Below are 14,038 nucleotides of genomic sequence, written 5' to 3' on the forward strand. Positions count from 1 at the left end.
AGATATAAAGGTGGGGTGCAAAAAGGACAGTGTAGTTGCGGGGTCACATGAGTAAAAAGTTTAGGAACCACTGGTTTAATCCTCAGTCTTTGGCAGAGAATTAAACTACAGTAACTAAGGCCGCTCTATTCTTGTGTAAGAGCATCCATATGAGTGGTTAAGACACTTTAACTGAGGCACATCAACATAAGGTTAAGTTGATTTGTCATAACATTTCTGGGTGTACCCATGTAGAGACAGCCTTGTGTTTTTCTGGTTAGCAATAGGCCTGCACTGACTTTTAAGATACAAACCATTTTAGCTTTAACTGCAGAAGTGGGCAATTAAATCCTGGTATAGATAATTGGAAGCTTAAGCATGGGGTGTTGGAATGTACTACCTTTCAAAGTCTAATGTAGACAAGGGCAGTATATGCTTTAACTTGACCAGCTAAGCACATATTAAAAGCACAGACTGCACTTTGCACACTCAATTAAGTATGTATTAGTAGGCATTAGAACATATTTACCTAACATGCCTTTAAAGCCTAGTCGAGACAAAGCCTGAGAGCCTGTTGCCCCTGTACATAGGGGGTGGAGGCCCTCTGCTTTATAAAAGAATGACGTGAGATAAGCTGCCATACACAATGTGATAAGTCCAGTGCGAAAGAAGCACAACTAAATGTCTATCAATACTGCTAATTTCAGACACAGCTCCTAAAGTTGAGCAAAATTTGCTCTCACATTTAGGATTATGGGGTGTTAAAGCCAGGTTTATTCATAAACATTTCACACAATATTCAAGTAATGTCCAAAATAGCTGCACAGCATGTAGCCTTCACCACAATTTGGCACTTTCAGCTAGAACAGTTTGCTAGTGTAGATTTTCTTGCTGCTCATGTGACTGCAGCATAACTAAACTAAAAATTGCTATCACAATTTAAGATACAAGTCTGACATCACGGAATGTATACCAAATGCTTCTGGTTGCAGACTAGTCATGGGGAAATAATCAGGTTGTTGCATTTAAGTTAAGGCCAGTCTTTCCAGGGGATAGAGAGAAGCATCTATCGCTCTTGATTACTGGCAATATATATATATAGTCAAATCTTTTGTTCCAAATTCAGGATAAAACCACCACTAGTAACAATTTATGAATACTTATTTACATAAGATATTTTTTGTTAGAATTACAGACTTCAAAAGTAGATAAAGGAATATGTGCAATTTTGCAGAAGCATTGAAAACATTCAAAACTATAGATATTTTGATAGCACTACTAAAATTTAGTTTTAGACACAGGCAGATGTTGATCCACTGAGGAAAAACTAAGGTTTTGTGCCACAGCTATAACTAAGTACAGTAATTTATAATCATTCTGGCAACAAAGATAATATCTGCACTGAACAGTGCAATACAATTGAATCAATCCACTGATCTATTGAAGATCAAAGTACAAATCTGTATTTTTATTGATTTGGCAGCGTTGCTTACGGAGAAACAAATGCACTAGTCAAACCAGCACATTGTCATACTGCTCCAATTACAAAAACATCCAAGACTTTCATAATAGCTACAACTGTATCATATTCCATTATTTTCCCCCAAATGATGATATCCATGTGAATTAAATAAGCAAAGGTACTCAGTTTGGATCCTTCATTCTGTTACACTGACAAACATACACCACCACTTAATAAATAGAAATGCAGCAGTTCATTCACATAATAGCAAATATTTTCGTACCCTAATCCACCACTGCAGTTCAGTTTGTATAAAAGTCTTTTATACAGAGTGGAAAAAAAAACCCCTTCTTTTTATCAAGGTGCGAGCTAAGCTTTGAAAATTAAATGAATGTGCTTTGATTCTTTTTATGGACAATAAAAGTTTCATGAACTTTCCATTCTATCTGAAAATGTGTAAAATAGGTCAGATATGGATTTCTTCATTATTTTAGATTTGATGGATTATTTCAATTTCACTGAGGTTGTGCTTTTACTCCTCTTGAACAATGCTGTTCCAAGAACTGTTATGTAGATTAAATCAACCCAAATAACTTCAAAGTTCTAGAAACACAAGTGTCCTCCTTATTGTAATACAAGGCCAACCTAAAGGAAGAAGAAAAATGCAGTAGTTAGGGCAAGTACGGCAACAAATACTGGCTTTTCGCACTTAATTCTGAAACTTAGATGTTCAATTTACATTTTTTTATTTAAAAGTTGTGTCTGCTTTGACATTCCTAGGTGAATTTTTTTTTTTTTTTTAACTGCACAGATGCTCTCTTCTCTCTTACCTTTTCGGATTCCATGCCAGGACATCTCCAGTTGTACAAATAATACTGCAAGTTGCCATCACCTATCCCAAACTTGAGTTTTTCCAGGAATGTTTTGTTTTCCATCAAGTCTAGTGCATTGAACACATCAAATCCTTTCTGCCAATATCAAAACATTTTTGAAATTTTATTTTAATTTTCAAATGACACTTTATATATGCACATAATGGATAAAAATGTACCCAAGAATCTAACCATTTTCAATAAACAGACATGGGATTTGATCTTGCAGTCCGATATGCATGCAGGATAGCAGATTTTCCAATAGAAAGTAATGCAGTCTGCATATTGCACAGGAATTTAGATTGAAGGTAATATCTCTAGGAGGTAGGACACTGTCAGGTGACACTGAGGGGTGAAACACCAAAATAATCCTAATGCGGTTTCAATGTTATATGTTTGTTTCTTTGCACAGTCACTGAGATTGATCTTAGTTTAGTCTACAGTAAACTGCATTTGAACAGGCACAGTACTAACTGCTATAGTTGACTGGCTGCATAACATATCAATCCTAACCTGTTTTATACATTTTTATATTTTCAGGATTAATTTTTTCAAGTTTGGTCCCTTCCTAAAGGTGATGCAAGAACTAGATCTTCTGTCTTCATTGCATGTGCCTCTCTCCCCCTCATTTGTCCTCTGTTCCCTCCCTCCCTTTCCTCAAATCCACTACCATTACAGAAGTCTCTTTACCATCAAGATGCCACAGAACTTGAGTAGTTTTATGAGTTTCTACTGTAACACTGGCCTTTACACACACCCCCAATCCCCTTCCACTCTGTTAAATTCACTCACTATTATTATATGTGTTACTGTAGTGCAGTGTTTCTCAAATAGTGTTCTGTGGAACCCTGGGGTTCCGCGGGACAAGTCGAAGGGTTCCACAAAAAAGCGGAACCGCGCTGCTGAAATAAACCTAAATCGCGCGCCGCCGAACAGCTGTCAGCGAGCCGCTGATCAGCTGCTATCGCGCCGCCGAACAGCTGATGGGGCCACCGATCAGCTGTTAGCGCGCCGCCGAACAGCTGATCGTGGTGCCGAAAACGGCTCAGATAGCCCACCGCCGAAAGCTGTCTTCACCGCACCACCAAAAAGGGGTAGATAGTTTGGACTTTTCGGCGGAGGGTCTGGAATGGCTGGGCAAGGGTTCCGGGGGGAGGAAATATAATTGAGAAACACTGCTATAGTGCCTAGGAGCCTTTGTCTGTGATATTGTAATTTGTCACACCACTTGCTCCACTTCTGTGATGCTCCACTGAATTCACTAGGGTTCCCTCTGTGTGGGCTAGGGTGACCAGATGTCCCGATTTTATAGGGACAGTCCTGATATTCAGGGTTTTGTCTTATATAGGCGCCTATTATCCTCCACCCTCTGTCCTGATTTTTCAAACTTGCGATCTGATGACCCTAGTGTTGGCACAGCACACCACTTGTGCACAATCAATTGCAAGATAGTGGCTTATACTGTAAACTTTTGTGGGCCTGTACAGGACAGGACAGCCCCAACTGGAACTTTTTGGCAAAACTGTAATATAAATCATCAGTAACCGCAACAACAATGTTCAGCTGCTTGAGCAAGAGGAGACTGAAAAAAATACTTTCTCCATTATAAAGAAAAAGTGGTTTAAAAAAACCCAGATCTAGTGCTGGAATAGCAGATAGCATAAAGCTGACAAATATTTTTGTTTTGACCAAGTTATGACTCATTTTTTAAAAAAAAGTCACATCATATATGCAAACTAAATTTTTGCTCAGAGATTTCTCACATGATATGCTACTAAAGAAGTTCATGCCATGTATACATATGCGCCTAAGGAAGATGTGCTGTAAAAAAATGTACAGAAAGTGCACAAATAAGGAGGTAAGGCCTCTGCATCTATGCATCTGGGGAAGTAAAAGCTGAACTACTCCAAAATTAGCAGTAGAGAGCCTCTCTCCTGCAGAAGTTCCATCAAAACTAAGTGAAAAGAACATTAAAGATGCATAGTTAAGCACTCAAAAGTCAGGAAATGACACTGTTAAATCTGCACATACAACCTTAACTATATATCCTATGCTGCAGTCTAATTGTAATTTAGATACACACGTAGCAACTTGTAAATTCTTCATTCCTGAAGCACAATTTTTATTAGAATTATGTATGGTCCAGTATATCTTTGTTGATTTAAGCCTTCAATAGAAGCTGAAGGTGCTCAGCATGTCTGAAAAGTCTGACCCCACTTGTTTAAGGTGCCTAAATATAGATATAGGTATTGAACTTTCCATATCCAAGGTTGAAACTCCTGGCCTATGTGAATATATATATTCATATTAAAACCACTGTTAAACTAGCACAGAACTTACAACTTTGAAAATCTCATAAAGAGCTGCACTTCTGTACCACAAATTACCCCAAACTATTGCCAAAAGGGCAGCTTCCTGTTTTCCTCTTTTATTTAAGGGTGATTTTTGTTTGTAATTAGGTTGTGTTTCGAATATATTTTACATTCCCTCTCCGCCCCCTTATCTGAAACACTGAGGACCAGATTTGTAAAGGTATTTAGGCACCTAAAGATGCAAAGAAACACCTACTGGGATTTTCAAAATTGCCCAGGCACCAACTCTTGAAGGCATTTGGACACTTAGATGCTTTTGAAAGTCATGCTAGGTATCTAGCTCCATCCTCAGGTGCCTAAATACCTTTGAAAATATGACCCTGAAATTCCAGTAGTATGCTGGGACTTACATTATTGACTTGAATCATAAACGCTACTTCCTGTGTCTCCTGGGTATCTCCTATGCAAGTTCCAACTCAGCCCAATCCTGTTTAGTTTAATAAATCCATCAAGACCATGATCAAGATACAATATATCTCATATGATTAAAAATAATAGAATGGTCATGATACATAGTTAGTCCTTCTATTAACATTAATCTGTCTTTGTGAGTTGTTTCTGATTTATATACACAAAGTAAAAAACAAGGTTACTTACCAGTAATTGCTGTTCTTTAAGATGTGTTGCTCATGCCCATTACAGGTATATATACGCCTCTGTGCATGGTTACCGGGAACTTTTTTCCCCTTAGCAGATCTTGTAGGGCCAGCTCTGGCGCTCCTTGGAGCCACGTGCACATGCCGTGGTATATGAGGCACTGCCAACCCTACGCCCCCTCAGTCCCTTCTTTCTGCCAACTCCGGCAGCAGGGACGGGGGGGTGGGTTGTGGAATGGACATGAGCATCTCGAAGAACATCAGTTACTGGTAAGTAACCTTGTTTTCTTCTTCGAAATAATTTGCCCGACCTCCTGGGGGGCCCTTGCTGGGGGCTGAGGATGAGCTAGGGGCTGATTCCTTCTCCTAAACCCCTTATTTCTGTCCCGTTGCCTAGGGATTGGAAAGGTCTGGGCTGAGACCTTGGCTGCTGCTGCACCTGGGGCGTGAGTGATGCCTAGAAAACTGGGGCGTGTAGAGGCCCAGGGAGCGAAGCGTGGCCCCAGAGTCCTTCAGACTGTGCAGCTTCGCATCAGTCTGGTCTGAAAATAAGGCCGACCCATCAAAGGGAAGGTCCTGGATGGATTGCTGAACCTCCTGGGGCAGCCCCGAGGATTGCAGCCACAAGCATCTTTGCATAGAAATGGCAGAGGCTACAGCCCTGCCCACTGAGTCAGCAGCATCTCAGGACGTCTGGAGCGCTGCTCTAGCTACCGCAGTATCCTCCTCCACAATAGTATTTAAGTCTATGGCCTGGTCGTGGGGCAGGACCTCAGCAAAACATCTGAGAGAGAGTCCCACAGGTTGAAATCATATGTGCCCAGGAGAGCCTGCTGGTTGGCAATTCTAAACTGAAGGCTTGCCGTTGAATAGATCTTTTTCCCCAAACAAGTCCAGCTTCTTATTGTCCTTGTTCTTGGGAGTTGACCCTGGTTGACCCTGCCTATCCCGCTGGTTCACAGCATCTACTACCAGGGTCCCAGGGGCAGGGTGTGTGAACAAATACTCAAACCTCTTGGCCGGGACGTAATATTTCTTCTCAGCTGCCTTTGACGTCGGGGCGACCGAGGAAGGGGTTTGCCACAGGGCCTGCACAATTTTAAGGATCCCTTCATGGACTGGGAGGGCCACTCGAGCTGGGGCAGCTGCCGCCAGCACATTAAAGAGGCTATTTGCGGCTTCTTTTAGTTCCACCACCTCCAGCCCCAAGTTGAGGGCTCCAGCCCTCTTGAGCAGCTCCTGGTGTGCCCTGACATCATCCAGTGGCGCAGAGTGGTCCTGGGAGACTGCCTTGTCCGGTGAGGAGGAGGAGGATTGCAGTGGTGCAGCCTGCAGGTGTGCCACCTCCTGGCAAAAGATTGTACCCGCTGAGGTTCCCTCCTGGGGGTCTGACTCCTCATCCGAGGAATGATGCTGATGGGCCTTCTCCTGTACCAGAGGCACAGACTACACCCCCAAAGATTTAATGGTTGGGGCCGAGGTCCCACCTGGAGACCCCATGGGGCCCAGTAAGGCTATTGGGGTGGCCACTGTCCTTGGGGCCATCCGGGGGCTAACTGCGCCAGAGGGTCTGGCTCCTTATGGGGGCGGCGACTCACTCGACGACTGCCCCCCCCGGGGAGACCCTGAAGCAGCATCAGAGTCCAAGGCCCTGGATCTGTGATACCGTGTCTGTCCCGGGTCATGGGCACTTCTCTGTGCTGGAGAACGTCCCCTTGACGCCTCCGACCTGGAGGACGATGAGGACTGCCTCCGTTGCCGCACACGGTGCCGACAAGCGGGGTCATGCTCCGAAGATCTAGAAGTACCGGACCGCCGCCTCAGCATTGCCTATTTCTGGCTCTGCTTGCCCTGCGGCTCCTTAGCAGCCTTTGGTGACCGAGTTCGTCGCCATCTCGAGCTCCTCGGTACCGAGCCCAACTCCGATGACTGGGTTCTGTGCTGCCTGTGCAGAGGCAAACTCATCGGTGCCAGGTCCTCCGACGACAACAACTGGGTTCTGCATCGACTGGATGCCAGCGAACTCCTGGGTGCTGGAGATCGGGAACGGGAGCTGTCCAAATGCCGCCTGGCAGACCTCAACCAGTGCCACCTCCTGGCTTGCACTGCCTCCGGTGCCGGGGATCGACATCGGAGCCGAGAAGGAGACTCCATGTCCCGTGTCAGTGCAGGTCGGCTCCACGACACCGACCTGGAGCGACTACTAGGGGAGCAGCTCTGCTCTACCATAGGTGACCATCCAGAGGGAGATCTTTCTCCCCGTACCAGGGATCTCCATCACCATTCAGGGGGACCCAACACAGGTTTCCCCCGTGACACCGGCCCCTTCTCCCTCGGCGGAGGGCAGGGCGTAGGCAAGGCCAACAAGGCTCTTGCCGCCTAAAAAGCCTCCAGCATCAGCAGGGGCACTCTCCCACTCTCAGGAGTTGGGGGAGGCTCCCTAGCCAGAGAGGCAGGCACCAGAGAAAGGGTCTCTACAGTCCAAGATCGGTGCATCTAGGTACTTGACCCTGCCCGTACCGACGGCACAGGGGAGTGTCCGCCCTCTGTGCGCTGCTTCCTCTTCAGTACCAGTGAAGCTGCATGGTGCTGACGGCGCGCTCTGTACTGATGCCACACTCAGTACTGAGGTGGAGCGGGTGGGCTCAGACGCCGGACATTGGCTCAGTTGCCTCCATCAGCAGGACTTCACTGGATTTCTCTGTCTTTTTGAGTCCTCGGTTTGAAACCCTTGCAGATTTTGCACTTATCCTTTCTGTGGGCTTCCCCCAAGCACTTAAGACAGCTGTCGTGGGGGTGGGAAGGCCTTCCCGCAGGAGGTACATGGCTTGAAGGCCAGCGACTGGGGCATGCCCTGGCCGCAAGACATCCCAGCTGGGACTGCCTTATCTCTAACTACACTTAACTAACTAAAACTAAACACAGAAAAAACAAGTCCAAAGAAGAGGAATAGTACTTGCTGCAAGCAAGGCTAGTTCCAGCAACCGTCACGGGCGGAAAGAAGGAACTGAGGGGGCATAGGGTCGACAGCGCCTCATATACCACAGCATGTGCGCGGGACTCCAGGGGGCGCCGGAGCCAGCCCTACGGGATCTGCTAAGGGGAAAAAGGTTCCGGGTAACCATGCACGGAGGCGTGCACACACCTATAGTGGAATGGACATAAGCAAGCACTCGAAGAATATTAAGTAACTTGTACATACCGGAGACCTCAGTCATCGCATCAAGTACTAACGGTACTCCACTTGCATATAAATCTGTATAACAATTTATTTTAACTAGGTACTAAGTATTTCTCTGAATAAGAATAATTTACAAAAGTAAAACAAGTTTACAGATTTTGTTAATCAAATATGTTACTGGATTCACAGCAGAAAGAAATATTTGCCTGTTTCAAGGAAATTTATTATCAGACTCTACAAATGAACATACCATATAGTGCTCAATACTTATCTACAGCTTTTTCCCCCCCTTTATTTTGCTGTCAGCAATTTGAAGAGGGCACTAATTAAAAACAGACCATCTGTTCTTTGAAAAGCTATATATAAGATCTTCTGAATTTCCATTTCACTCTTCATCTTAGCCAACCTTATTTTGTTATATTCTCAAAACTTCATGCACTGAAGAAGAGCGAAAATACTACACATTCATTTCAGTTCACAGGGCTGATTTGTACTCTATATTACTTCTGAATTGTTCATCTTTTTTTAAAATGAAAATAAATATGTGAGGTATTGATTCTGTAGATACACATCACCATATACCTATAACCATCATTTACACAAACATTTTACAAGGGTAATGCATGGCAGAATATGAAAGTGTCTAGTAGTTTTAGTGGTAGGTGGCATTGAACCCATGAGAATACATTAAATTTAATTCTGAACCCTTCATTTGTAGTGTCTTCTCCATTTTCCCAAACTATGTCATTAATGTTGTTCTGTGTGAGAAAGTGTTTTTAAAAATTAGAATTTGAAAATATATTATTTAAAAATGCTTTACACCTTTTCTTTACTTTAATATACAATACCATTCACGTAGCTTTAAAAGACAAAACAGTTAATTACTAACTGTAATTTCAATTAAACTCCCAACACAAACTAAACCCTGCCATTTTACTAAACCAAATTAATTTATTTCCGCAAATCTTGGTAAGTCGTCCAAACCCATAAATGAGTCACCATTTTAATTATTTAATTATTTCTTCTAACACTGGATATCCACTGCTTACTGTTAATTTGGACACTGAGGGCCAGATTCACAGTATACTCCAGATGCTCTGAACAGCTCTAGCAACTCAAAGCAGACTCAAACCTTGTGTTTCAGTTATCATGTTACCAAACAGGGTAATAAACCACTTGCTTTGAACCTTATTGGTAACAGAACATTGTTCAAAATATATTTTTTAACAATAAGGCGAGTCCCTCCCACAAGTGCAGGTTTATGGGAATTTTTTTTCACTCTCTAGTGCTGCTCAAAGTGGAGAGAAAAGCTAGTACAGATTTTTTTTGTTCTGCAGGTGCATTACAAATCCTTTTATAGTGTAAAAGAAAATGGTATGTTACACATTAAATACTGCCTTTTTTTTTTTTTTTAAATTACCCTACTTTTCTGAGAAAAGTAGACAGGGAAAATAAGCTACTTACCAATTTAGCTATAATGAGTGCATCATTCATTAGGTCCAAGAGAGGAGTCTCTGTATGAATATTGTAGAAGGAATAGGCAGCTTTGAGGCTTTTATGAACAGGGTGGTGCATAACCGTTGAAGGTAATGTGTAAAAACTCAGGAAATCGGTTAAAATACCATTTGAGCTCTGGGGAAGAAAAAGATCATCTAATGAAGAATCAATTTGTAATTAATTAGTTACAGTTTTAGCCACCACCCTGCACAGCAGATGTTTTGGGAAGGTACAAATGCTGGCTGCCAGAAGCCTACCATGCAGGTGGGCATGGCTATCGGCATTGGTCCCTACAGCGTATTCATCACAACTTCAAAAATTCTCTTGGTAAAAATCAGACGCACAGAATTGGTGCCCTCAGAACATCTTAATTTAATAAACAGAAAGGTGGGGCTGGAGGGGAGCTTAAGAGATCATCAAATCCATCCCCCCATGCTGAGGCAGGACCTAGTATACTAGACCATCCCTGACAGGTGTTTGTCTAACTTGTGTTTAAAAACCTTCAGTGATGGGGATCCCACAATCCATCCATCGGTAATCTGTTCTAATAGTTAACTACCCTTATAGTTAGAACGTTTTTATAATATCTAATCTAAATATCATCTGCTGCAAATAAAGACAATTACTTCTTGTCCTACCTTCAGCGGACAGGGAGAACAATTGATCACTGTCCTCTTTTGTAACAGCGCTTAACATGTGTGAAGACTTATCAGGTTCCCCCTCAGTCTTCTTTTCTCAAAATTTTTCCAACTCTTTGAAAAAGGAAATTTTTTGCTTTTTGACTGCATTTTTTTGTGGGAAATATGTAGCATATCTAGATCAGCTCTAGTGATTCACAATGAATGAGTTTAGCAAACTGCAAGATAGTAGCTCAAAAGGGTACTTGAACTGTGATAAGAGAGATGTCTTTTTTTTTTTTTTTTTTTAAATAAGGACCTCTGCTGTAAAGTTCAAATGTCAAATACAGGGATGTCTCCAATACTCAGTAAACCACAATAAAACTATAATCTATTTCAATATTATAACCCTATGGATACATTGGAGTCGAGTATATAAATATGTATTAGGTACACAAAAATGCAGAATTTCTGCTTTTCACATTCTCATTTTATCTCGATTGTGTCAAGAAATTAAAGCAAGGAGGATCCAGAAATTGGTTTTTTTTGTTATTTTTTTAAATGGTTGGTTCCTACCAGTTGTGGACCATCACACTTGGTTCAATGAAGGATACTTTCTACATTCCTACACAAAGTATTTGACTTCTATCACATTAATAAGCCAAAAATGGAATCCATCATATCTGGAAAATAACTATCTTCTTATATGCTGAGCTCTGTATCACAGAGATGAATTAACCAAGCACCTTAAGAAAACACTACCAATGATGCTGCAAGTTCATCATTAGGGATGCTAGAAATGTTAATTCAGTGATGATGAGCTTTATTAAGGTCTCCCCCTTCATTTTTCTATGGCCTTTAGTACCAAAACTTTTATTTTAATTCAAACAAAGCTTTTGGCCATTTGTGCTGTGAAGGCAATCTTCTTAAAATGGAATTACAATCTAACTTTTCTGTAGTTTCTTTCATCGTAAAAAGATTTCTAAACACTAACAAACAAATTTAATATAGTGACTATTTTAACCCAACAACCATGATAAAAATCTGCAACTGTTACTAAGCAATACTATAGAATAGTTTAGAACAGGTAGTGAAGAATAGCTTACTCAGCTGAAATGGAAAGGGGAATTTAGGCAAAGTTTACAAAGACTGAATTTGTTCATAACTTGGAGCCTCACAATCTTAGTTTTAAGAAAAATTCTGTGGGATCTTTGATGGTTAGGTTTCTAAAAGAAACACTCCTGGCAATATAGCATCCCACGATCATCATCATCAGGGACAGGTTCAATATGGACTCAAAGGAAAGAGCATAGCGTACTCCACTTCACCAATCACCACCACCTACTTTTGCTGTGCCTTGGAGGTCGCCAATCCAAATACTAACCCAATCCTGTTTAGTTGGCCAGATATGGAGAGATCACAGGTCAGGGGTGTAGGCAGATGAGTTTTTCATCTTGTTCAGCCTGCAACTAGACAGGTTAACATTTTCAAAAGTAGCTCTATCACTTACAAGTCTAAATCCCACTGGCTTTCAATGGGACTCAGGCTCCTAAGCAACATGGGCCCTTTTGAAAATTTTACCAACAGATAATAGCACCGAGAGGTGTGAATTTAATATTAAAATGAGTATCAGATTACATCTGAAGCAGATTTATCAGGTACTGGAACTTTCCACGTGAATAGGTGCACCTGACATCAGTTAAGCAGTATTTAAATTTTGTGCTGGCCTGCTGTGGAATTCCTATTTGACAGCTGAAGGAATGACATAAGACCCCAATCAGATCCCCATTTCCTCATCTCAGTCATTTTAGCAGCTTATTTCTTTCTGGAAAAGCAGATTTGAATATTAATACTTATGATCAAATTGTCTTTTTCTCAGAAGGGGTGATGAAAAACAAATAAACACAAACAAACAGGATTTTTAAAAATTGAAATCACCTCCATGAGTACTTCATCACTCTCGAGGAGGATATCCAAGATGATGATCACTTTCAGTTTTAAAATTCTTATTTAAACAACCTGTTACATTACCACTGAAGTCCACACACACTCCAAATTAAGTGATTTCTTATTATGTGATTAGAATATACAATAATGTTTACTGTTCTCTGTTCAATATACAGAACAAAACTGAAAAAGTGTGATGTCAAGCTCCAAAACGCTATGATGCAAGGTTAAGTATAGATAATGGCTCTTAATACACTAGAAAGCTCTCTTGTTTCTCATGGTAGTTATCTTAATGCCATCAGAACCTTAATGTCAATATAGCCTTACACTGAATTACTTGTGTAATATTACTGGGGAGGCAGGGGTGGAGTTTACATATACCTCATTTACATTGTCAACCAATGTTTTTACCTCGACCACAAACGTATCTATAATATGATCTTGAGGCAGGAACCAGTGGGCTACCTCTTCTTCATCCATTACAGGAACAAGATTAAATTGCTTCAAGTAACTGTTGATTAATTCTTGAACTGGTTTAATATCTTTTTGTTCCATTGGTCTCAAACCTGAAGTCTTTGTGGCCTTGATATAATAAAAAGAAAAAACATTAAGATGTTGAAAGGAGGAATTTATTTACAAAAGATGTGAAAGTAGGTTACAGAATGTACTCCATTTGCTATAGAATATTAATTATTAGCCTATTTTACTCTAGCCTTCTAATTCATTATGCCATTTTAAAAACTGCCTTCAATCAGTATTCCCTACCTTCTAATTACTGGGACAGTCTGGGACACTTCAATCTTTACATACCATTACTAGTACTACTTCATTTCTCCAGAGAATCAGACACCATTGCCAGTAGCCTAAACTTCACACATTTTGTGTTCCGTTCTTTAGTTTGATCATTATTTCTTTTCTTCTAAATTATTTAGGTCCCAGAAAAACCCTGATTATCTGAAACTGACCAGAAGACAAAAATATGCTGGATACCAACTAAAAAGCACTCTCTCATTTATGTTTATATTTGGTCAGCAAACATTTAACATGAAAATGTCTAGCTACTTCTACCCCTCCAAACTAGCTTGTTAGATAAATATTCTATGCCTACATAACCTACTCATGAGAAAGCCCTTCTCATATAAATTAAGGCCATCCTAGAATTAGAAAGCTACAGTCTATTTTAGAAAATAAGATATTTCACAGAGAGACATTAGACAATGAAGAAAAAGTATTTCTAATAAAGCAGAACCTCAGAGTAACAAACACCAGACTTACGAACTGACCACTCAACCACACACCTCATTTGAAACTGGAAGTATGCAATCAGGGAGCAGCAGAGACAAAAAAAAGCGCAAATACAGTACAGTGCTGTGTTAAACATAAACTACTTGAAAATAAAAAGAAAGCAGCATTTTTCTTCCGCATAATAAAGTATTAAGCTGTATTAAGTCAATATTCAGTTGTAAATTTTTGAAAGAACAACCATAATGTTTTGTTCAGAGTTACGAACAACCT

General features: G+C 41.1%; 1 protein-coding gene across 3 annotated transcripts in view; it reads right to left on the minus strand.

The window, feature by feature from the left end:
* Positions 1–427: 427 nt before the first annotated feature.
* Positions 428–14,038, minus strand: part of NMT2 (N-myristoyltransferase 2) — a 55,852-nt gene continuing 42,241 nt past the window's right edge. For 2 of the 3 annotated variants that reach the window (XM_067562278.1, XM_067562276.1), the window contains 4 exons: positions 12,905–13,105; positions 9,927–10,094; positions 2,272–2,409; positions 428–2,086 (listed from right to left, as the gene is read on the minus strand). In XM_067562278.1, coding sequence (XP_067418379.1) covers positions 2,066–2,086; positions 2,272–2,409; positions 9,927–10,094; positions 12,905–13,105 — 528 coding nt within the window. In that variant the 3' untranslated portion in view covers positions 428–2,065. The remainder of the gene's footprint in view (positions 2,087–2,271; positions 2,410–9,926; positions 10,095–12,904; positions 13,106–14,038) is intronic. The other variant, XM_067562277.1, reaches the window with a different exon arrangement.

The sequence above is a fragment of the Emydura macquarii genome, unplaced genomic scaffold (assembly GCF_026122565.2).
Source record: "Emydura macquarii macquarii isolate MOO-44397 ecotype Brisbane River unplaced genomic scaffold, CSIRO-AGI_Emac_v2 contig_2422, whole genome shotgun sequence".
NCBI classification, from domain to species: Eukaryota; Metazoa; Chordata; order Testudines; family Chelidae; genus Emydura; species Emydura macquarii.